Source organism: Siniperca chuatsi, linkage group LG21 (genome assembly GCF_020085105.1).
Source record: "Siniperca chuatsi isolate FFG_IHB_CAS linkage group LG21, ASM2008510v1, whole genome shotgun sequence".
NCBI lineage: Eukaryota > Metazoa > Chordata > Actinopteri > Centrarchiformes > Sinipercidae > Siniperca > Siniperca chuatsi.
This window is the reverse complement of record NC_058062.1, coordinates 13,679,092-13,704,410: the sequence shown is the minus strand read 5'-3', so window position 1 is coordinate 13,704,410 and position 25,319 is coordinate 13,679,092. Positions and strand designations below refer to the sequence as shown.

General features: G+C 41.2%; 1 protein-coding gene across 3 annotated transcripts; it reads right to left on the bottom strand.

Moving 5' to 3' along the window:
• Window positions 1-1,018: 1,018 nt before the first annotated feature.
• tbc1d16 (TBC1 domain family, member 16) lies at window positions 1,019-24,472 on the bottom strand. Of its 3 annotated transcripts, none has more exons than XM_044180941.1 (13): window positions 24,215-24,472; window positions 20,059-20,325; window positions 19,353-19,515; window positions 18,293-18,601; window positions 12,215-12,409; window positions 11,821-11,968; window positions 11,544-11,708; window positions 10,672-10,820; window positions 7,659-7,793; window positions 6,507-6,693; window positions 5,587-5,766; window positions 4,187-4,333; window positions 1,019-3,488 (listed from the first exon to the last, which is right to left on the bottom strand). In XM_044180941.1, the coding sequence occupies exons 2-13, from the start codon at window positions 20,237-20,239 to the stop codon at window positions 3,183-3,185; spliced, it is 2,265 nt and encodes a 754-aa protein (XP_044036876.1). In that variant the 5' UTR covers window positions 20,240-20,325; window positions 24,215-24,472; the 3' UTR covers window positions 1,019-3,182. The 3 variants fall into 3 exon arrangements, with proteins under 3 accessions (XP_044036876.1, XP_044036875.1, XP_044036874.1); XM_044180940.1 differs by having other exon boundaries at window positions 20,059-20,271; window positions 24,112-24,471; XM_044180939.1 differs by having other exon boundaries at window positions 20,059-20,271; window positions 24,215-24,471.
• Window positions 24,473-25,319: the final 847 nt, after the last annotated feature.

The following is a 25,319-nucleotide window of genomic DNA, read 5'->3' as shown; positions in this document are numbered from 1 at the left end:
ACAGGTAAGTTAGTTAGCTTTGTGCTAACACAGCAGTGGTTTTCTGCTGTCTTGCCTTGAGTTCCCTTGGTTATTGACGTATGGGTTGCTAGAAAACCAAGTAAACAGTTTCAGAAAGTTGGAAAGGTCTTACAGCTTACTTCTAGTAAAACTGGTTCACAGAGCTGATGTATTAGTTATGAGGCATTATTGTTAAGCATGTTGTTGTAGTAGTAGTAGTAGTAGTAGTAGTAGTAGTAGTAGTCTTCAATTAAAGGGAAACTCCACCCAAGAATTGAATTTACATATTATTAGTCTCCTTATATGATGTCAGCACAAAAGAAATCCTGCAGCTGCTATTGTGTGTATTATAGAACAACTTCCTGGTCTGAGATATTACTGACATGGACATGGACATTTATTACTTAAGATGCTAGAATGACACAACGCGAATTCTGTTTTTAGGTGGAGTTTCCATTAAGGTTATTGGATGCATACAGCAAACTTTTAGTCACTCGAGAAAATCTGGACATTATAACAGTAAAAATGGGAAAAAAATATCTTTATGCCTACAAAGTAGGGAAGAACAAACTGATCGCCAAAGTATTAGTAGAATTATTATTTTATTATTGCCAACAAAAAAGGTATTGATGCTATAAAATACCTCCATTTATCTTTGCTTCCGTATATTTTTTCATAATTTACAATAAAATCTACCAAACCATATACCACTACAATTTGCCACAATTTTACCATGACTGAGTTATTGATAATTTTTGGTTATTTGGTAATTATGAATGCATTTTATTTTAATTTGTGATTAATGATAATCTATTAACATTTCATAAAATATTTTTATTATAAACATCTTTCTATATTAATCCTGATGCGCGTTTACTTAATAAATTTCAAAACAATACATAGTCTTCACGCTATTACTTGAGCAGTGTTTAATAATAATATTGTATTAGTATTGATGGTGTTAAAAATCCCAGCATTGTTTTTACTTGTTATCAGATCACAATCACAAGTCACGATGTCAAGATGTTTCATGAAAGTATGACTGTGTTTTTATTAATACCAAGAATAAGAATAGGCTCTTTTTTTCTACAATAATACATCAGCATATCATGGAACTTAATAGCAACATTGTACATTCAGTGATGACTGATCAAAACCCCTTTAAATAGGAGTAGTCATTAATTAGGCTCGTGACTTACAGTGCTTGTGCAGACAATGTGATTTCATTGATTTTAATAAAATTCATGAGTTCGTAGAGGCGCGCGCACACACACACACACACACACACACACACACAGTTCGATTACTTCCCCATCGTGCATCTCTGCTCATTTCAACGCAGCCACCCAATCTTCAAAACTCTGCGGGCATTTCCAGCAAGCACAGTGGCACATGATAACTAATAAGGAAAAGGAGCATTGCAGATGAATGAATGTCATTTGCAGAGACTGCTTGCTGAGTGAGAGAGTGAGAGACCACGAGAGAGACAGAGAGAGTGGGGGAAGAAGGCTGATTGAAGGTCTTAATGTTGCATTTTAGCAGCAATTTGAACATGTTTTCACCCCCCAGGAGTGTCACTCAAAAGCTCTGAGGGAAAAGCTTCACAGTGGTGACCATCTTTACATCTGGGACAGAAGCAAGATGCAGATTACTATATATCCCTGAATGAAGCCTAAATCGTCCCTTTCTTCTCCATCTCTCATGTCATTTTTTTCTGCAGAATCCCAGATTTTCTTTCTTCTTTTCTCTCCCAGGTTCTACCCATGATGACTATAATTAAAGAGACTGGTCAAGGGGGGGGGGGGCTTCTAAGCTGTTCTCCAACTCATTACTAGATGTTTAGAGGTCACTCCAGTTTATACACACACACACACACACACACACACACACACATTCACACAAAAGCAACAAAAAAAAAAGATACATTCATGTGGACTGATTCTTAGTGTTAATAGTGCGTTGTCATTCATTTTAAAAAGGTGAAAGTGGAGAGAATGCTGGAGGGAAAAAAACAATAACATTGTGCTGACAATTTTTCACAGAAGACCATCAATAGCTCTGTCAGGAAAAAAACATGATCCATGCTCTCTTTGGCAGACAGCACTGCCGTATCCATCCAATTCCTCAGACAGGAAACTCAAACTATATCTTATGATGGTAATGTGTAAATGATTAAGCCCCTATTGCTCAACAGGTAAAATGAACATCTGCGTCTGCCTTTATCAGAAGGTAACATGAGCCTAGCTTCCACCTCCTGCCTGTTGTGAGACACCATTTTAACAGAGAAAAATTATGAGAATGTCCCTTACCACAATCTGATGAGGAAATATGCGGAGCCCTATCATCATGTGAGTGTCATGTAAACCCATTCTTACCTCTGTTTTGGGCTTGAGTGTTTTCCAACAAACATGTTGTGCCCTCTATACGTCAAGAATCGCTCATGCAAGGATATAATATTGCTAAATATTTGTAACTGCTGATATTAACGCAAACATTCACTTGTTTGAAAATAAAATGAAACAAAACTTTAAAGTACCAGTAATTTGTTATATTCCTATTTGTAGGTTAACCCTTCTTTGTTAACACCAAGGGTTTGGATTTCATGTTAAAAACGTCCTGCTCAGACTTGAGATTTGCACACGTAATTTGATATTCACACAAATGTTCTGTTGTGAGAACATGGGAACATTTTTAAAAGTTCAAGTTCAAGTCCTGTGAATGAATCTCCAGTTTCATTTGACCCTCGGTCAGAGTCTGCACGGATCAGGACGGTTGCCTCAGACCCTGATGTGACCCCTGCCCACAAAGCTCATGGAAGCATGCCAAGTCAGCAGCAGACTCGAACGTGCAGAAGCTCCAGACCAACAAAGCGTCTGGTGATTGTCCATTCTGCTCCAAGAGGAAAGCAGCCTCTTGACTTCTGGCCCATCCAGCAGCAAACCGTCCTCATCGCAGATTCATGTGATGCTGAACATTGCAAGAAAAATTCTGGTAAGGCAGTGTTCCACATTGCAGCACATGAAAGGATCAAGTGACAAAAATCCTCAGTAAGATAGTGAAACTAGAAGCAGGGGCTGTGGAGAGAGGGGGCAGCAAATAGTTCAGGAATTCAGCAGATGGATCCAAATCTTTGCTGCACCAACATGAGCCAAGACCAGCAAAGCTCCCCACCAGCCTCCACCTCAGGACTGTTTCCGGAAAGTGAAAGTATCCCGGGTTTTGGAGCCTTTCTTGCCCACCAGTGGAGGTGTGGGGGTGGGGTTTGGTGAGGGCGAGGGCGAGGGCGTGGATGACGGGGAAGGTGAGGAGGGCTGGGGGGTGGAGGTGCCTCCATAGGGGCAGCTCTGTGAGTCTGGGTGTTCACCAGAACACTCCACAGTGGGGATGTAGCGGCTGTCCCACATCCCCGGGCCACACAGTTTACAAAGGTCGTGTAGGCTGCAGGGGATTCTGGGTAGGAGGCGGAACTGGTAGAGAAGGCTGCGGGCCTGGAAGAGCAGGATGAAAAGTGGCAAGATGAACTAAAAAATGTAAAAGAGTGAAAGGAGCTTTGGAGTGACACGAAACAAAGTCAGTGAATACAAAACAGTTAGCTGCAGATATCAAACATTAAAACATTAAAATAAATCACTACCCTGGACTCCCAGCTAAAAGATAACAAAACAATCTCAAGGTCAGCATTGCGTGTGTTACCTAAAGCTACAAAGCTGGCGTGCCTGCTCTGAGAACAGTGGATGCAAAATCTCAGGCAACAACAAAAGGAGTTACACCAGCTGCATGCTAACATGAACTCACTGCCTCTGGTTGCAGCAGTACTAACAGAGCATCCATAAACATGAGGACGCAGGCACAGACTCAGTAGCAGGGATGCAGATCATAAATCCTCTAGCATGGCATGGTAGCATCCCATTTAGCACCTCAAGGCCTCTGTGGGCAGGTTACAGTATATGAGAGCTGCTTTGCTGCAGCATTGGGCAGGGCAAACACAATACCAGTTTGAATTAAATGTAATGCAGTAGTCTGTGGAGGAATTGTTATGAGCATGAGCATAAGCCACAGACTATTCAGATATTCTGAGATTAATGGATAGCCATGTACTTTGGGTGTAAACAGGTGCAGAGTAACACAATGAAAAGGCCTAAACATGTCATAAAAGCAAGAAAACCCAGAGCATTTACTGCAATACCTTGCGTAGCACCAGTTCTCCATTCATATGCATGGAGAGGTTGCTGAAGTGGAGCAACATTTGGTCAGTGGCAAGCTGCTGTTCTGTCACATCCTCCCCATAGAGAACAATGATGGCCACACACAGGAACAGGTGAAAGTAGTCTGTCTACAAAGAGAGGGAAAGTGGTTAGTGAGGAGGTTATTACTAGAAGACAAATGCAGGAATATCTGCAAATTATCAGTTTTTTGGGACCTAAAAGACAAATATTATGATTCCAAAACCTAATAACAACATGGTCTCTGATCTCTGTATTTAGCTATACCCTTACTGCAGAGTACAATGTGAAGGTTACTATAGAACAAGGAAAGACAAAGAGCAGATATGCACAAAATGAAAATTTACACTAAAATCCAGTTCAAGGAAATTGCTTTTATGATTTAAGATCTCTGTTCTGTTCACATCCTACTTGGCCCCGAGTTATATATTTTACCTCCCTTTTTATTATAAAAGTATGAATTTCATCAAAAAAAATTGTAGAGTGAAGCTGTCAATAATCAGACGCACATATTGATTTCAAACTGCACATACCAACAATATCTTAGTGTCTGTTAGTCTAAACATTTCAGATGACAAGAGCAGTCAAGAACAATCTATTGTGACACAATATTACTTGATGCCTCCTATTCACAGAAAAATCAGATATCAATCAGAAATTCTTGTTTCTGATCCATCTGGTATGTAACATTCAACTGTCTAAACCGAGGTTTCTATCTCCTCAATCACCACCTGCAGACCTGCTGAAGATCAGAACATCTAGCAGGGAGTGTGAACAGATGGCATGAAGCAGAAAGACTGATATTTGACTCTGCCTCGGCGAGAAGAGGTGTTAAGCTCTGTGTCGTGGCAATGAGCACGACACATACAAGTTTACTGGACCCTGATACAAGACAGAGGGGGTGGGAAATAAATATGCTTCACAATGTATCGATTTGAGGTTGGAAAGCCAATCGTATTGACATTTGGAATAGATGCTAAAACTGACTACAGTTCACCTATTAAAGTATTGAAATGTATCTATTTAAAGTGAACTAATTCAAAATGTGGGATTTTATGAAATCACTAATCCCTGTTGAATTAAACCATTAAACCCTTTCAAAACCAAGAAGTAATATGACATTTTATAAGTATTTAGGAGGATTACAATAGTCTGTGGTGACAGGCTTTAAAGGAATAACATGGACTATTTTTTATTGCAGAAAATGTTAACAGTGTGTTCCTACATTCTTCCTGAAAAATCATCCAAAATTTGGTGCCTGTAGTGAAACAGAATACCATTAAACGCCTCTGTGCTCTCATTTATGAAAAGTTTTTCTTACAAACTTGTGTATGCAAAGGAGCCATTCGAACTTTGCCCCGACCTGGTAATGTGCCCAGCAGGCCTCCCACATGCGCAGAGCCTCGGTGTCCGGGAACTCTCGCTTGAAGCAAAGCAAAATCCAGCGATGGCAGAAGAGCAGCTGGAGGCCGTCCTCCCCCAGCCTGGTCAAGTGCTGGTGGAAGCGGGGCAGCATGAGACGCAGCAGCTCCCGCAGGTACATCTGCAGGCAGGTCAGAGAGGGTACACACTGTCTTACAAACACAATGAAACATTTTCTAGTGATATGTTAGTATTCTGAGGCTGGAATTATGCTTCTCCAGGCTGCACGTAAAAGAACATATACGGGTGTAGTTTGGACACGTTTGCGTGTGTTTCTTTTATATTTGTATGGATTGACTGTGTGGGAAACCACAATGTAAAAAAATGGAAAACAAATCAATTTTCTCCTCGGTGACAGTGTAACACGTGAAAGAATTTGGACTTATCATTAAGGCTTTTTTTTGGGGGGGGGGGCTTTTTGCCTTTATTTTGATAGTGCAGCTGAAGATAGACAAGCGAGAGAGGGGATGACATGCAGCAAAGGGCCGCAGGCTGGTTTTGAACCCAGGCTGCTGCAGTAAAGACTCAGCTTTGGTACACGGGCCGTTGGATCAACCAATCAGCTTGCTTGATGCTCAGGTCTGCTCTTCGCGTTGTTGAGATTTGGGAGGTGTGAGCTTCAGATCCTCTGCGAGCCTTTACGACCTACAGTTACCCATAACACCCTTCTCTGCGTAGGTTGGCAAAGACATTTAGGGTCGGTTTTTGCTCGAAAAGAACTAGTTTGTCTGACGAAGCTATTCGAACTATTCAGAGTATACTGGCGCCTTTGTGGGTACATCCGCAGAAGCATAATTCCATATTCCATATTTTTCTATGATATGACCTGACATTTGCCTGACACAAACAGAAACATCTTACCAGCTGCCTCTCCATGTCTTCATCACGCGGTGAGCTAATGAAGATGGTGTTCTCCATCAGACCAACAAAGCACCAGAAGGTGTCGCTTTCATCCTGGATCTCAGTGAGCAGGGGGGCCACCAGGTCAGACATCCCCTGGCAGTAGCCCATGTCTGGATTAAACACTGCATAGTTGAGCAGAATCCGCCTGGGGCAAAAACAGCCACGGACATCTTAGAGCTGATCTCAGCAGAAAACAGAATATCTGATACAAATTAGCAATAGACTCTCATAAATAGAGAATATAATATAGAAATGTTCATGACCCTGCAGCCCAGGCCAACCACTGAAATGTATGGCCACACCCAAACACTCTGAATGATCCAACATGTGTTTCAGCATTGCTGCTAATGCCCAGAAAAATATGACAAGCCCTGCTTTAACAGTTGCTATGCCAACTCCTCTGGTAACTAGGGAGTTAATTAATGATCTTTTTTTTATATGGATATCACTTTGAAGTACCCTGGCAGTCCTCATGCATTAGTAAGGATTGTATAAACAAAGGGAAAACCCTGAGGACATTTTTTATTGTTTTTAGTACAATATTAACAGTAAAAACTGAGTTTTTGGGGAAGCAGACTTTGCAGTAGTTTTGTGTTTGGAAAAGTAAAGCATAAAAATGATAAGAAGATGCCAGTATCTTCAGTTAGAAAGTTATCTGTGTCATATCAGTCCAATAGATGTGAGATAACTGAGGAAGCATGAGGTAAGTGCACTGCATCTGGACATGTGCAGCGCTGGTATCACCCTGCCCCCGACGCAGCATAAGACATAATGCCGAGACAAATACCAGGAGCCTTGATGAGAGTCACTATACTAATATGCTATTTAAATCCTCTTGCTACTCGTTGAGAAAGCCATTAGCTCTAAGTATGCATCAAAAGTGCTCAGACGGCTTAGTCAGAGTCAATAAAGCATGAAACTCATTTGCGGCTCCCCCAGGGTTCAGAATATGAAATGAATAGGTACGCCTGTGCGTTGGACTGAGGAATGGGAATGATAAGGATGGATTGAGAGGAGGTGACAGAAGGAGAGGGCAAAAGAGACAGAGATAGCGATTGGGAGTGGGGAAAAAAAGAGGAAGAAGGGGGAAATGAAGAGAAGTGGTCTGACCTCATGATCTCCACATTGGGGTTATTCTCTCCTCTGAAGAAGTGGTTGCTGCGGTCTGTTCTCACCACGTCTTTATCCACCGTGAACTGGACCTTTCTCCAGAACTCACTGTGCTCCTCCGGGCTCATGGACAATCTGAAAAATACACACACACACACACACACACACACACACACACACACACACACACACACACACACACACACACACACAAACAAACAAACAAACAAACAAAAAGCGGAAACAGGAAAAGTTAGATACATGCAAAAAAAAACAACCTTTTTTCATCAAGACTAGTTTCCAAAGTTAACCAGCTCAGTTATGATGGATTAAAAAGACAAGAGCAAGAGAGTTTAAGAAAGTTTCTACTGCACAATCTCTAAGGAAATTAAGGTAATTAGGATAAAAAAAAGTCTTATCAAATAATCTTTACCTCAAATGTTACTCTGGTGTAAAACACTAATGGTTAGCTGCAAATGAACTTAAAAATGTGGGGGTGGGCAAGCAGTGGACTGAAGGGGTATTTCACCAGTAAGTGCTCCATTGAGGATAATACCACAACCATAAAACCCCCATCTATCCCTCTAAATGTTAGGGACTATATTAGCAATGTACTCTGTGTAATGCACTAATGTACTCAAGTCCTAACAAGCAGAGGGGATTTAATTAACACTGTTTGTTTTCCATGTGGCCCCACCAGGGATAATGAGCGCACACCTGATGCAACGCCACGCAACTGTTTAGTTTCAGCGTTGTGTGTTTGTGTCGTTGGACCCTCCTGAGCCACCTATCTAGCTTTCTCTCTCCTGCTACTCAGGAGCTCAGTTCATGTTTTCATCACTTTATATTTCATAGGCTGGTATGGCTAAGCAAACATAGGAACATGATCGTTTTAGACACTACCAATGCCCTGGACTAATAGATTACCTTTATTCATTTTATTTAATGTTTATTCTTATAGGGACAAGTGTATAGCATGGGCCAATGCCTCATATTACAGCATTTACAGACTAAGCCAGGTTGCAATGTCCGACCCTAGATAGGCCTTTAAAAAACACAAAACGGTACAAACAATGATACAATAAGATTAACATAAAACTCACTAACAAGCCACCAGATCATTTACATGACTGATCCCTCTTTCAACTTGAGTTTAAAATGATTCCCATCCAGGCCAAGTTAGGAACCAAGTTTATTACTTTCTAGCTCAACAATAGAATGTAGAAATTAGAAGATGAACTAAACATGAAACAATAGAAAATTAATCATCAATTATTTTGGTAATTGATTCATCAAAAACTCCAAACATTCTCTGGTTCCAGCTTCTCCAATGTTAGAATTTGCTGGTTTTGGTCTGTTTTATATAATTGTATACTGAATATGTGATTTTGGAGTGTTGGTCGGACAAAACAAGACATCTGAAGACAACACCTCTCTCTGGGAAATTGTGGTGGACATTTTTTCACTACAGACCAAACGATTAATTGAATGTTCAAAAAATAAGCGCTAATTAAAATAATCATTAGTCGCAGCCCTGGTCTGAAACATATGTGAAGGTCTATTTATGAACAAAGTGAAAGCTACTGACAGCTCTCTTCCACAAATCTGAACCAAAAACAGAGCTCTTTTGAATTTCAGTCACTGGTGCAACAAAAATTAAATATAAGCACTTCTCTTCAAGCCAGCCCGAGAGGACATTTTCTTACATTAAGCATGCAGTGTGTGTTACATGACAAATTCAAAATGTATTACTAACAAAAACGTGACTTTCAACAAACCATAAATTTAATCAGTAGCATTTCAGTGCAAGAAAGATTATCTAAAGGCCTCCTACTGACGTTCCAGAAAATATGGGTATGCATCACACATTGCCTGGAAACTAAGTTACCCAACCAACTCTGTACTTTCTGAGGAAGAAATTCAGCTTATGTATGACAAGTATGAGGAACTAATTAACTATTTTGATGTTTTCTGTGTGTGTGTATCTAAATATAGGTTTTTTTGCTTTTGTGTTCTTATTTATTGTGGAAAATCATGAACACCAATAATACATTCAACTAAAGAAAAAAAAAAAAAGATCTCATCTAAAGGCTGCCATTCAGTGATTCTGTAGCATTTTTTCCACATGATAATATCCTAAATATTCACTGTTTGACTGTGGCCTACATCTGCAGTACTCCAGTCTTTGCTTAGTCAAAAGTCTATTTACTTGTTACAACTGCAACACTCCATTTGCAGCTGCTTAGTTATCCCAGCTAAGGGAAGGACACGTGGTTAGTAGAGAAGGAACAAAACCACAGACATGTATCCTTGCTCCTAATGATCAACTAGTGGCCCTGGAGGCTGCGCTAGTCAAATGGTCTTTAAAGGAATCCGCATCAGAGTCAGAACAAGGGCTCTAATTACCTGACTTCGATAACACCTTCTGATGTACTCAAATTGTTAATAGGCCATACTGATGAAACCTGTCCAATTATCATATTCATTATAGACAGAGAGGCCCAACGTGTGAAAATATGTGCACACTCAACCTTTTGGTTGTGGGTTGAAGACAAATAAAGACTCAGGGATGTGCATTTGTGTGTGTGTGTGTGTGTGTGTGTATGTATGTGTGTTTTTTTTGTTCCTTCTGACGAGACAGTATTATCTGATAAGCACTGACATGTTTTTTCCCCAGAGACCTTTTACTTCACACCCGGCACCTCCCCTTAACACTTCCCCGATTGTGCCTATTGATTGCTTAGCGCTTGGCGATGAGAAGCGACAACAGATTCACATATGGTTTAATGTTTGACTGACTGAGCGTTTGGCAGCTGATACTGCAGCCATGTGACAGTTCATCTGCTGTTTCACAGTATCAAGAATACTTGCTGTGTCTTCGTCAGACTTTTTAAAATGAAATTGATTTCCATAATGTCAAATAAACCTTTAAATAACTTTCATTTTGTGGCACAGATGTTATCAGCAGCCAAGAAATCTCCATATTTCTATATAACAACACGCAGTTCCCCACCTCCTCTGCTGGATGTCATGATAGTGCGTGCGTTTTTGGAGTCTCCAGGCCTCTCTCTCCTGGGAGCTGGAGTCACAGCTGTAGTAGTGCAGCAGGAAGGGCCACACCTCACCACGGATGGATGGGTCGATACCACCGAAGAAGATGGCCTGGTGGAGAGTGAACAAATACAGTGAGCACACAAAGGGCAAACAGGGGGCACGCAGGGAGAGATCACTTCTAATGGATAACTGTGAGAACCTGTATATCAACCTGTATGCAAAGAAGATATGCAGGCAGTGGTGCAGATGTCACAGCCTACACTCAGCTCTCATCTTACTGAACTACAGCAGATCTGTTTCATGATTTCATGAGTGTTGCAAAATGCTGTAAAACTGAAACTCCTAAAAAAAAAAACAAAAAAAAAAAAACACTGTCTAATGTGCATGTCCAGCGAAAACACTGCTCTTCTGTTCCAGCATTTGCCTGTTTACTGAGGAAATGTCTTGGTCACAGTTTAACTGCCACTGAGTCATTTCAGTAAAATGGTGAGCCCTCAATTGAGTCAAACCCAGACAACTCATATGACTCACAGGGGGACATTGGCCAAGACCAACCCTCTCATTATTTACAGACTAGGGGTGCTGATTCAAACTGAAAGTTATAAACTGTGGGAATGATTTCAAAATGACTTTCAGTATGTGTGATTCAGTGGAAAAAATGCGAGAAAATGTGAAGCTTGACTGTATGGACAGCAGCAGGTGAGACTGGTGTGTACACTTGTTTATTTTTCAAAATGATCCCTTGATCCCACAGGATTGTAAAAACATGTAGGTGCACACACACAACGCACACACACACACACACATGCACGCACGCACACACACACACACCTTGCGTAGTTTATACTCCTCCTCCACCTGCCCACTGTGGTTGAGGTGACGTAGCCAGGTGGTGACATCCAGCCGCCGATAAAGTCTCTCCTCTGGGTGGGTCTCAGCCGACGGCAGGGTGGGCCTCTGGATGGAAAACTGCATGCAGGATTTCTCATCTGACACCTGGTGGAAAGAGCAAAACTTTGAATTTAAAACTCGAAACGAAAGGCTGAAGAATTCCTTCGTTTCTCAATAAAACTAGATGCCAAAACAGGATTTTGGATTGTAACCTGACCTGGTCTTTAAGCTGAGTTTCCCTGCAGCACTTCCACTGTTGGAAGACCTCAGCCAGCTTGTCCAGGCCAGCATGATGGAAGTGGAGGATCTTATATTGGCTCTCCCTGCTGGCTATCACCAGCTGGCCACTGGTACACGCCTCATCACTGCAACATCACGATAAAGAATGATAAACACAAGAAATTAAGATTGATAAAACCCTTTCCCGATAAGAAATTTGAAGGAATGTGTTAACGTGTTTTTTTTTTTTGGTTTTTTTATTTAAATTGTATCCACAATTTATTTTCCATTAATTATCATAAAACAAACCGCCACCGTCCTGAAACCTACAACACAACGTGCAACATTGCGCAGTAGTGCGACAAGGTGACCCCTCATGACTTCCGGCTAACCTGTAGAAGAGTCTCAGCGACCTCATGTGACCCAGGTCCACCCTGAAAACGCCACACAACTGCTCCAGAGCCAGCACCTTCTGCTGCTCCTCCCACCGCACGCCCTGTGACTGTCCGCTACTCTCAGAGGGGGCGTGGCTGTCCAGACTGGAGGCGGAGCTTGCGGAGTGGGTCATGGACTCCTCGCACAGCTCCCTGTCAAAAAAATAAATAAATAAAAGACAAAGGAGTTTCTATGAATTTCAGAAGTACATTTTTGGAGCTGGATTGTGTTAAAGGGAGTCATGTTTTCCATGAAATTAAAAGGAATCAGACTTCATGGTTTATCCCTTCTGCACAAACACCTCTCCTTTCTTGTGCATTATTCTATGTGGAACATTAATAATAAATATCATGTAGACAGTGGCCAGTGGTGTTTAGCCCAGTGATAACTGTGCGGACATATAGGCTTATCCCCAGCTCAGTTCTGTCCTGTTGTTTTGTGTCTCAATACAGTTCAGCACAAAAAGGCTGAGAATGGGAGGAATGCATGGAGGCTTCTGAGGACACACACACACACACACACACACACACACAGACACACACACACACAAGGAAATCTGTACACACACAAATCACACTGTCTGCCGTCCAATTTCCCCTGTCATTCCCCCCATGGCCAGCATGTTGTTCCCGGCACTGAAACCTGAGCCGAGGGTTCTTCTGCTGCGGGAGGAGACACACTATACACATATACAGAGAAACAAACACACACACACACACACACAACAATACAGAAAACAGACAAAACTATGTATGTGGCCCGAAACAAATACGCATCTGCACTTGCACCACAGCAAACACACACAAGTTTTTTTTAATTGTAAGAATCACTGACTGGCATGTTCATTGTCTTCCTCTCTTCACCCGCACACACACACACAAACACCTCATCTTTGTGAGGACTATCATTGACATAATGCATTCCCTAGCCCCTTACCCTAACCATCACAACTAAATGCCTAACTCTAACCCTCACCTTTACCATAACAATAACCTAATTCTAACCTAACCCATAAAGCCAAGTCTTAATCTTAAGTCTTAACAGCCCTTTGAAGTTGTGAGGACTGGCCAAAATGTCCTCACTTTCCAAAAATGTCCTCACTCTGTAGGTAAAAAAAAGTGTCTCAGTCCTCACTATGTAGCAAGTACAAGTACACGCATACACACACGAATGGACCATAGCTAATGACCATAATGCACTCTCAAACACGTCTCGAGACATGCTAATGCTGAGAAACAGACCAACACAGAAATGTGTTTAAACCCGCTAACATTTGAGAGGACGACGTCTAAATGAAGTTATTTGCTTACTACTTACTATCAAATGCACTTATTATCTATTTAGAAAAATAAAACTAGAAGTCATTCAATGTGAAAACTGAATATTTAAAAAAAGAATCCTACAAGAATTGTTTCTCCCTCTGGTTTGAATAAATTTAAAAGTATCCTTTGTAAAAATTACACATCTTTTCACCCATAAAACTATTTTCTATTTACAGCAATTTTACAGGTGAAGACAAGTGGCATGTTGATACTTTGAAAAGATGAGGGAGGCAGGCCAAGTCTAATCCATTACACCCGAATCAATCATGTCTGGCAAATCATTTCCCTGTTAGCAGATGGGAAAATAACAAGGCTGATCAATCCAAGCTGCACAGTTTCCTCTGCTATCTAGTGATTTACTGCTCTCTGTCTCATGTATCACGCCACAAACCAGACTGTGGAATATAAGGAGACTGGGAGAGAGGTGCAGGGAGCTCTGGTAAGGGAGTTAAGCAATGTGAAATATGGAGGACCCCTTTAAAAAAGGACTACTGTACTGTGCTTTTTCATAACTCCAATGACTGTCAAGCTCGGGGTGTTAACAAGGCCTACGAGCCCATTTACAGCAGACATTTCCTTCATTCTTCTTGCATGCTTAAAGTACATGTGCAAAAACGTTTTTGCATATCTCTGCATGGAAATAAAAGTGCAAAGACCATGGAAAATGTGCTGAGAAAGCACATGGTTCTTGGCATTATAGCATGGATCGTGCGCTATGCTGCATCCAAGCAGAAATTCAACGAGTGATTAACGTCTGTCAGTGTTAACAGCCTGATTCTGTTCATGTACTATAGGCAGCAGCCAAGACATAAACTGTACAGAGAGTACATTATGTAAACAAGCTGTTTTAATGGAGTCAGGCTGCTGCACCCAGCATGTCCCACCAGGCCAGGTTGAGATCAAACTGCCCTGAGGCCCTTCATAACACCTCTCTCCACATACATGAGGCTTTACCCTGGGGGAAGGTGCTGCCAGGTCACCCTGAGAACCAGGACCAAGTGCTATAGGTCTCCAGGGACTCCCAGGCCCTTCAGCTAATCCCTAGAGGGAACAGAGAGACGAGGGAGGGCTCAGGTGAAGAGGGTGGTGTGGGCTCTGCAGGCACACACTGGGAAGTGGTCAGTACAGTTTGTAGTTTGGAGAAAGGAGAAAAACATTATTTACATTATTTTTCTTTCTATTTATTAATCATGTGGCGTTCTAAAGCCAAATGTATTCTTTTCCAGGACCCTCAAAAGATTATTACAGTGCATATAAATGCAGTCACCCCCCTTTTCATGTTTTATTATTTTACAACAGTAATTCCTGATACCTACAATCAATCAAACACCTTGACTACACACAGGTGATCTCCATTTAAATAATGATGTGACTTTTAAAACCAATTGGCTGCACCAGTGATGATTTATGTGTGTTCTATTCAATGAGGGTGAATATTTAAACAAACTAATTTAAATCACTTTGTAGAGATGTCCTTTCACTTTGACATTTTTCTGTTAATCAGTGTCAAAAAAAGCCACATTAAATTTTCTTTGATTCAATGTTGTAAAACAATAAAACATGAAAACTTCCAAGGGGGGTGGCACAATAACAAGATAGGAAAGCAGAAAAGAAAAACGTGTTTCAGCTTCATTAAGTTATTTTTGATTTATTTTGTCTTCTTATGGGTTTTACCTCTTCGGGACTCTAAAAATCATTTAAATACAGCGAGGAGAAAAAAAAAACTGTGGTCAGAATGGGTAGACACACAGTAAAAATTGCTTTGTTTTAAGGCATCACAAGCCAAAAATGTTGGAAACCACTTATCTGAGATATAATCACATGTTAAAATTCTGCAAGTAAAGCCTCAAGAAGGCAGTACACATCAACAGTGGTTTCATAAACTACTGTTAAACTTGAAAGAAACTTGTTAAGAAGCTTGACAGAGATTGCTGTGGATTTCTCTTTCTCGCTCTCTCCCACCACTCTCCTCTTTCTCTCCCCTTTTCATCCGCTCTCGCTCTCCCATACGCGGTTCTTTCTCTTTGAATGATTCCAAGTGACATGTTTCCAGTTCCTGGCCCCTTAACAGTGTCAATTAAAGCAAGAGAGAGAGAAAGAGAGATTGAGTGGGTTCCAGGGTTTTGGCTGCTGCTCTGCTCTCTTCAGTCCTCTAATCCGGAGAGCTGACATTCAGCCCAGCACAACAACCCCGGGAGCACTGGGAATCAAAGGGCTTCACACAGACTTTAGTGAGGGAAGGGGAGGGAGGGCAAGATATTTGAGAGGTGGGAAACAATATTGAGAAAAACAGAGTGAATGAGCAAGAGGAAAAGATGCAAAATAAAGAGTGGAAGGAATGGACGGATAGGGAGATTAGCGGAAAATCTAAGAGAAGAAGGGAAAAACAGGCAAAGGAGAGGATGGATACAAGTGCCAGAGAGCTGAAGAGAGACACTAACAGCGAGTGAAGCACATAGGAACAGAGGAAGAGAAGGGACAGAGTAAAGGTTAGACGCTGTGAAGCTGAGAGCGCTGCCAAGTCACACACTGACTGCACTTACAGCAAGCTGGGGTCTGAGAGTGGTTAAAAAGGCTTAAACACACACACTGACTCACTCTCTCACTCTCCTTGACACACACTGACACAGGCTCACACATTCTGGGCAACACGTCAGGCCAAATAGCTGCGTGAGGAAACAACCACGGAGGGAATCATAGAGTCAAAACGGCCGTGAGGTCCGAAAAGCAACACAATCACTGTCCAGATGGCTCGCTTGATTAGAGAACAGTCTCTGGAAGCACTGAGGTTTTGGGTTTGTGGGATTTGGGGACTTATTTTGGGCCATCTGTGACATTATAAAACATTTAGATTGAGAGCTGCTTTTAAGTAAGTGGAACTATCTTGAACTCTGATAACATTTCATGCCTCTTACTAAAGTCATCTACCTGCTTTCACTCCCAAGGGGGCATTCAGTTGTAGTGCAGTAAGCCACCATGTGGCCTCAGAGTGTAAACTATCCCTCATGCAATCAATTCTTTTCTTTTTGGCTCCACCTTGTGGCAGGTTAAAGTAACTAAAAAGACACATAATTTACGCAGTAACTTGTAACAAATAACCCTATGTGCTACAATAAATATTAGAGCTATAAATTCAAAGTTTCTCAGATGTAAGCTGCTGACATTTTCTGTCTGAAGGCGTGGAAGCAATTAAACATCCTGAGTGAAACAGATTAGGCCAGATGTGAATACCATCTTATGTGACAGTGTGATCAATTCCAGATAAAAATTAAAAAGCATATCAACTGAGAAATGTGTCTTTGGAGTGTTTGAGGAAATTTGTAATATAACTGTAATACTGTAATATTTGTAATATAACTGTAGGAATGTAGGAACTGTAGGATACACACACACACACACACACACACACACACACACACAGATGGCCCACTCACTCTAAAAGAAACATCTGGACACTGTTTCCAGTGTCCAACAGTGTCCAGATGACTACGACTGAAACCTTTTCTACGTTAGAACACTCCTGGAAGAATGAGGGACTACACCGTCTCTAAAAGAAACACACAACCTTTTTACAGACGATTTATATTTCATTGCATTCAGTGGGCTTGGACCTTAGTATTTCTAAAACTCTGGCTATAGCCCTGTTTGCAGATGTAGTTTTTCCATTTGTCTTATAACTCATTTGCATAACTTATTTTTCAAATTTGATTCCATTCCTTTGAAGTTGACATAATTTTTCATGTTGTGTTTCTTGTTATCCACCTCCATTAGACTGGCTGCTGTTGTAATTGTCTACCATCACAATTAAGAAAGCAGACACACAATGATATTAAGTTGAACAGCAATCAGCAGCATGTGTCAGCTTTAACAAAGGTCTGACAATTACAAACATTAAACGATATGGAACTACTAAGTGCATCAAATGCTTTTATATTTGACAGAACAAGCTCTGCTCTTGAGGGTGCTCCTCACTGAATCGAAGTGGCAGTAACAGATACAGCAGTGAGCACAATTAGACCCCAAAGGGCTATACAGGCCAGAGCCCAGCAGATATATCACTGGGATATTAAATACACATAATGCACAAGGCAAGAAGACGCCATCACAAAGTACAGAACTGGAACAGCTGACACCAGAACTAATGTGGTACTTCAATGCATTTCCAAGGCAGCGCAAGAGGTACAGTGGCACCAGATAGTTGTTGACTGAATTGCTGGTACATCACTCAACAAATACTGCAGAATTACGAGATGTTGTCATAGGAATTATAATATGAAAAAAACATGGGGAAACAGCACTCACAAAGAGGAATAGCAGTCACAAAAGTAAACACTCACAAACACTGACTGCAGGATGTTTGCTAAAGAACACCATTAACTACAATTATTTTTAAAGATTATTTTTTGAACTTTTTTGTCTTTATTGAACAGCTAACAGTATCAAGGCAGAGAGGAAATTATGGGAGAAAGAGAGAGGTATGACATGCAACTAATGTCCCCAGCAGCATTGAGGTTATATAGTATGCACCCTAATTACTGGGCTACCAGGGTGCCCAAAACATCCCAATTTTTGATAATATGTGGGTAAGTAGTGGAGGTATGAGTGAGGTGGCCAAGGGACCATAAAAAATAGTCATGTTTTTTGTTGACTTATTTTTCCACCGCTGAATGACAAAACAACGAATAAACTTAACTCTTCAGCCCCCTCACTGACCTGCTTTCACTGTCCAGGAAGACAGAGCCGCTGCTTTCACAGAGGGCCTCGCTGACGGGGGACAAGCAGAAGGGGGAGGAGAAAGTGTCCGAGTCTGAACCCATGGTGCTGTCCCGACTCACTTCGTCTGACAGCTCGCAGGAGCCCTCGTCGCCCTCCTCCCCCGCTGAGGGCAGCTGCTGCTGGTGTGAGGAGGGATCCGCTCCTGCCTCTACCACCAGGCTGTGGCTCTCTGCGGAGGTGCTGCTGGTGATGTTCCTCTCCTCATCCTCATCTTCCTCCTGGGCTGCCGGGTGACGGGAGTGGGGTCTGGAGGCGACGATTGGTTTAAAACACCATCAGTATCATGTATAATACTTATATACAGCTGTGCACTTTATCAAAAATATTTTAAATCTCAGTGTAACTATGGTTTTCATACTGTAACTGCTTGCTTTTAGTGTTCTTTAAGAGATGTATCATTATCATTATAATAATTTACTTTCAAACACTTTCAAAACAATGTAAATCTGAGAGAAACTTAATGTTTGACTGCTAGGATGTTGTGGAAAACCTCTTATTGGTACTGTATGTTTATGTAAAGTATGATTGTAATGAGACTATTTTAATGTACATACATTACTAAAAATTGGATTGTACTGAAGAGCCACAGAAACAAAGATTACTATTGCTGTATAATAATAAACATATCATCAACCGGTAAATCCACTTTGTACTTTACACTTGTTTTAATTTTATACTCCTACCCAGTTGGTACTTAATTTATCTTGCCTGTATTTTAGTGTATTATATTTTTTGCTTAGTACTTCTATTCCTGTGTGCACTGACGTGATAGTGAGCTGCTGTAACAAAACACTTTCCCCTCTGGGATCAATAAAGTATTTCTGATTCTGATATCAGTATCCCATAAACAAAACTGAGGCCGATGTCTCCAGCATATCCTAAATGTCTGCAAGTTGCCTTTCAAACTGAATGTTTTATAACTTCTCTGTTTCTGTGCACCCAAGACTTTGATTTTAAAGACCTTGAGAATACACATTTTAAGAAATGACTTTCCTACCGTCTGCCTCGACGGCGTGCGTTCCTGCGTACAGGGGAGCTCTCTGGCGTGATGTAGCGCAACGCCTCCTCATCCTGCCTCTGGATGCGGGAGTTGGGCACCCAGGTCAGAATCAGGGTGGTGCCCAGGCTCTCATCCTTCTCCGTGTGCACACACAGGTAGCCTGCAGGGGGCAACATAAATCACATTACAGTTAGGAATAATTATGTTGAGAAAAATCAGATAACATAAGAGGAAATTAATGACTTTTTATAAGTAGCAGGCAGCTGCAACCCAAATACAAACAGAGATAAACACAAAGGGATGACGACACAGTGGAAAACCTGAGAGGTGAGTAACAACCTTACAACACACTCACGCAGACGAAAATGGAGGATTGCAGGAGGTAAGAGATGGACAAATTAAGGAAATGCTGTTAGTGTTCATATGAGGGCAAGATAAAAATGTCAACCGAAAGCTGTAAATATGTGTTTTAGACTCATTTTTAATCTTCGTATATTTGGGTACTGTGTACTTGTCATTCTGTATATAACAACAAAAAAAGTGTTTGTGAGTGGGAAGCTGGTGAGGGATTGTAACTTCTACAAACTCAGTACATCCAATGATTTCTCACCTTACTTCTTGAAAGGAAAGCTGGCCTGAATCTCCATTCACACCACAAACAAATACAGCAGAAAAGACACTTCCAGCATAAGTCCAGCCTTACCTGGGTGGTGCTCTGCCAGGCCAGGCAGGGGCTCTGCAGGGTGCACACAAACATTATTTTTGGAGAAGATGATCTCGCCATCCAGGCCCGAGCGCAAGGATGAGCCCCCTGCCCCAGGGTTAAAGGTCAGGAGGTCGGAGGCCTTGGAGGAGGCACGCCGCAGGAGCCGACCCAGAGACATCTCCTCAGGCACTGGGACACTGGGCCCATCCTCTGAATATGTGGGAGTAGAAAGGGGAGTTTTAGAGCAGAGGAGGGGAGGACAGTCTATGTTAAAAAGCAGGAAAAGACAAGTGCAGAGGACGAAAAAGAAAAAGGAAACATGACAATTTGGTTAAATATCTTAAGAACAGCGTGGCACAGCTTGGCACTATAGGACTGCACAGATCCTCACCTACACCTCACCTGCTCTGTCACATGTGTGCCTGTATTTACTGCAGTGTCCTTACTGCAGCGCTCAACCCCACAATCCCTTCTGTACTTGTTCAGCATTTCCCTGTGCCACATTTTCTTTGTCGACACCTGCACCTACTAATGCAAACACACTCGCAGGATCTTTGGATACTGTACCAGTGTGTAACTTAATGTGTCCCACCTTCTGTAAACAACACACACACTGGTGTGTGCACACACAAAGGCATGTTCAAACACACTTCACTCCATTCGTGTGAAATTCCAAGCAGTTATCAATAGCCGACAGATGCCATCAACATCAGCACTGAACTGGGATCAGCATGTCACACCACCAGTGTTCAACTTGTGTGCTTCAGAGAGAAAGTCTTGTGTGATGAGAAAAACTTCAAGTCAAGCAAAAAGAAACTCAGCTCCTTTGATGTTGCAGCATGGTGTGTTGTTGAGGGCTTTCTTTTCTGAAAAGGCTTGGAGGGAATCTTACTTGTCAGGCTCAAAGAACACTAAAAGTCAAACTTTTTTGTTTTTTGGCTCCTGTTCGATCACCTCATAGATCTCATTGATTAATTTCCTTTCTCTTAGCTTTTTCGTGGGTGTCTGTATCTACGGACCCACTTCATGTTTTCTTGGTGGCTGAACACAGACATATACTCCCCACTCCATCTGAGGAATGTTCCCTCCTTTTTCCTCAGAGGGCATGTTTACCTCTGCCTGATTAAGCAGGCACCCCACTTCCTGATGCCAGGCCCCAGACAGGAAGTCTGCTGGCACGAAATCCAGGCATGACCTCGGAGAGTAGGCTGACTGTAGGCAATCATTTGGCTTATATTAAAAAATGTGGGAGTGTGGGTGTTTTTTTGGCCAGAGTTTCACCATTCGTGCAGTACATCTTGTGAAAATGGGCTGCTGTTTCTTGCAGACGTCAATAATCTTCGGCTGTAACTAAGTTATTTTCATCATCTTTTTCGATTAACGGATGAACCGCTTAGTTTATCAGATGTAAAGATGTAGAGGGTGAAAAAAGCAGTTTAAAATGATATAAACCAAACCAAATTAAATCAGAAAATCATTGCATTTAAGAAACTTGAGCCAGCAAACTTAAAAAAAATAATCTAAATCGAAATTCAATTCAATCAAGTTAGACAGCACTGATTTTATGTTTTCAGACTTTTCTTTGTGGGTGGGGGGTTCATGATCATCTAAAACAGGAGGACAAAGTATTTGCTTGCCAAGTCACCACTCCTCTATCCGCAAGCCACACCATTAGACTACAGCTGAATATTAGTGGCCACTGGGCTATTTGCATGCTAACTGCCTCAAATAGCACATGACTAATCCACTTGTAAATAAGAGTAACGCAGTGTCCACATACTCTCTGACTCTGCATTCCTGCGAGACGCACACTCTGAAAAACATGCCACTTGAACATAATGTGCATAATGACAGGCTGGGATCTTAAACATGACACACAGCTGTTTCCAGTAACAGCAATAACATATTTGCTACTGTGCTACAATCTGGTGGTTATTTTGGTCTGTATGTGATTACAGGGTCACTCGGGTCAGTTTGATAGGGTTCGTTCAGGCTGGCTGTTAAAGGACAGAGTCCTCGCCATCCTCTTATCTCGCTTCATCTTTTATGCTGTCAACACCTCAGTGTGCTCACACACTGCCTCTCCTCACTGACCTTTCTCTGTTTTATCCAATGACTCACATCCTCACACATCCTAAACTCTGTCTCGTCTCACTGTGACCTGCAGAATACTTCACTTATTTATTTATTTTTTTTTACAAACTTTTAACAGATTGCCTGCCAAAAACAGAACTTTTAATAAGAACCTGAAACCTACACCGTTGAAATTTAGCTGCGAGTATAGAAACCACAAACTTCCAGGGTCTCAGCTTCTCACCTCTTGGCTACATTAATTAAGTTGTCACGCTGACATTTGAATAGAGCAGCCAATACTGAAACCCCCTTTACATCTGCGCTGTATACTAACGTGCCTGGGGCAGCTGAAAGGAGACCAGCCACAAAGAACCCTGAAAAACAAGGTTCTTGTGGTTTCTGCAAAGGCTGGGTAAGTTAAGAGGCAACTGTGTGTACACCTTTATGGCTTTGCTACATCTGAAGATACATATTTACGAATACAAAACATATTCCTCTTTCAGGAAAAGTGTTATATTGAACTTCATGTCATAAAGTAATAAACTGTGTGCCCTAAAATTTAAACACACCTATCTGAACAGGAGGTTCAAAATAAGCTACATACACATAACCCCTGCAAACACTAGCTGGTATTGAGTGCTGTAACTTTACGTTTATTTGGTGATTTTGATAAGTTAACAAAAGGTGAATACATACTTCTGTTCTGGGAAAAATGTTAAATTGTGCTTAAATTTGCCTTAAATTGTTCTACACTAATAAAACTTACTAGAACCTGATGGATATAAATTCGCTGGGCTGTATCAGCCGATATTAGCTTATCTCAGATATATGAAATCAGCATGTATGTAAACTGATAAACAACAAGAAACTGCAGGTTCAGAAACAGCAACGCCCTGACATAAAACTGTCTACCAGAGAGCACTGACAAGTTTATTTTTCAACTATGAAATGTCCCGCTCAGAACATATCATGGACAGAATTCTTTAATAACTAAATTTAAGGGACCCTTGTTAAAACTGTTTGTTTATGGTATGTATTCATGTAAAAGAATATCAGCCAATATATTATAATATATATAATTTTTAAAACTCTCAAATATCAATATCCACCTAAAGAATCCTGCTACGGCCAGGCAATTTAACTGTGATGTTGTTTTAAACTGCATTTCACTGAAAGGTGTTTCTTTCTTTTACATATGTATTAGAGAAAAGTGTTAAAAACAACTTACACAACAATGCAATCCAATACAAAAACACCATAAATTACAGCCTGAAAAAAAAAATCACCATAGAGTTGGATCACCTCCTCTCTAAGGGGTGCCACCATGAATGGAAAATGTAGGTAGTATTTATGAAAAAATGTTGTATTTAACTGCATTATAATGTACAGGGGGGTACATTTCACAGCTCAGTCAGTCTATACTGTGAATTAAGGAGTTTTGTTTAAACTCTTGTCTACCTAAAATAAAAAGCCTGATTGAAGGTGGCCTTTCCCAGTCCTGCCTCAGTATAGTAACAGTGCAGCCTGTGTAGCAGAGGCGTGCCATAATGTCGGGGGCTCCGTCAGCTATCATTACACTCAGTCTGACAGGCAGCATCCGCCGGACAGGAGGAGAGGGCAGGACGGGACAAGGCTTTTGCCACCACAGCACTATTTACACACAGGCCACATACTAATAAATATATATATATATATATATATATATATATATATATATATATATATATATATATATATATTGTGTGTGTGTGTGTGTGTGTGTGTGTGTGTGTGTGTGTGTGTGTGTGTTTGGCCCTAGAAGGGACTCTGTACCATCTTGAGCATAAATATTTTAGTTTAGCTGCCTAGACCATGGCTGAAATCCTTTTGCTAGTTACACTCCACGGTGTCTACATTTACAGGCAATTTTAAAGTTTGTTTTATACAACAGCAGCAGCACGCTGCAAAAGACAACAATGTTACATTATTCGCTCTTACCGGACAAATGTGTCCTTCTTGGCTGTTGGCATACACCTGTTCCAGCAGCAGAAATGAATGAATAGCAAGCTGCATGTAGAGAAACGGGGGCCAAGAGGCTCACCTTCAGTCCCGCCGCAGAAGTCTACAGCCCATGTCGGACATCCATCTCACCGGGCAGCCGGGGACCGAGCAGCATGTACCGGCGTCGTTTCACCGCCTTTTTTTCCGGATTTAGCTCAGTTGTTACGGGCTGCAGTCTTGTTTGTATCCCTGTGTTTTCCGACAGTGACGCCACACGTTTGACTGCTGCTCTTTCTACAACGAAAACTACACTTCCGGTTGTAACTTTCAACGTAAACCCTCCCTTTTGAGGGATACGGTGCTGGCGCTTTTATTTGTACGCTAAACTTCTCTTACTTCCTATAATTACTTGGTCATGTGTGTCTAGCTTGACATAACAGCTCCAGACCAATCCCCCAAATTTCGCTGCTTCCGGAACGTCAAAAGCTTTTTCTGTCACACAAACCGGGTATTTTAGATTTCAGATTGAAAACACGGAGGAACATCAGGGCATGATTGCACTTATAACATATATAACATAAACAAATATATTTTACATGAACCAAAGTCATCATCCGACCCATCCTACCTTAAAGATCTCACCCTTTTTCATCATAAGTGACGTTTTAAAGGTCACTGGCAAACGCTTGAATGCAGTTGGTCCATCATCTCCACCAGAGCTGGAGTCAGAGCATCTCGTCACACAGCTGCTGGAGGCTTTAACCTGTCCGTTTAAAACCTGTTTTAGTTTAGGCAATAAATAATTTATCTCCTCACTACATTAATAACACGCAATTTACTACAACCTATAAATTGAGTTTTTAAAAATCCTGTGTTTTTACTCAGTATTTTACATTAGTTGGAAATTTAGCGATACAATAAATCATTCAATATATACTGTACAATGATGGTGGTACAGGCAAATTCTATAGTTTGGGGGTGGCTTATTCACACTCATCCACTAAAAACCGTATGATGAAACTGAAGATAATACAGCAGCAGTATCTTATTAACAAGGCATGGAACCTGGCTATAAGTTTGTTGCCTCATAACACTTTAATGTTGTCAAACTATTATGTTGATAAAAAGTAATGTCATAAGTTGGAATAATAGATCTAATTTCAGATCAAAATAAATGAAGACAGCGTGAAACAGTATATACAACA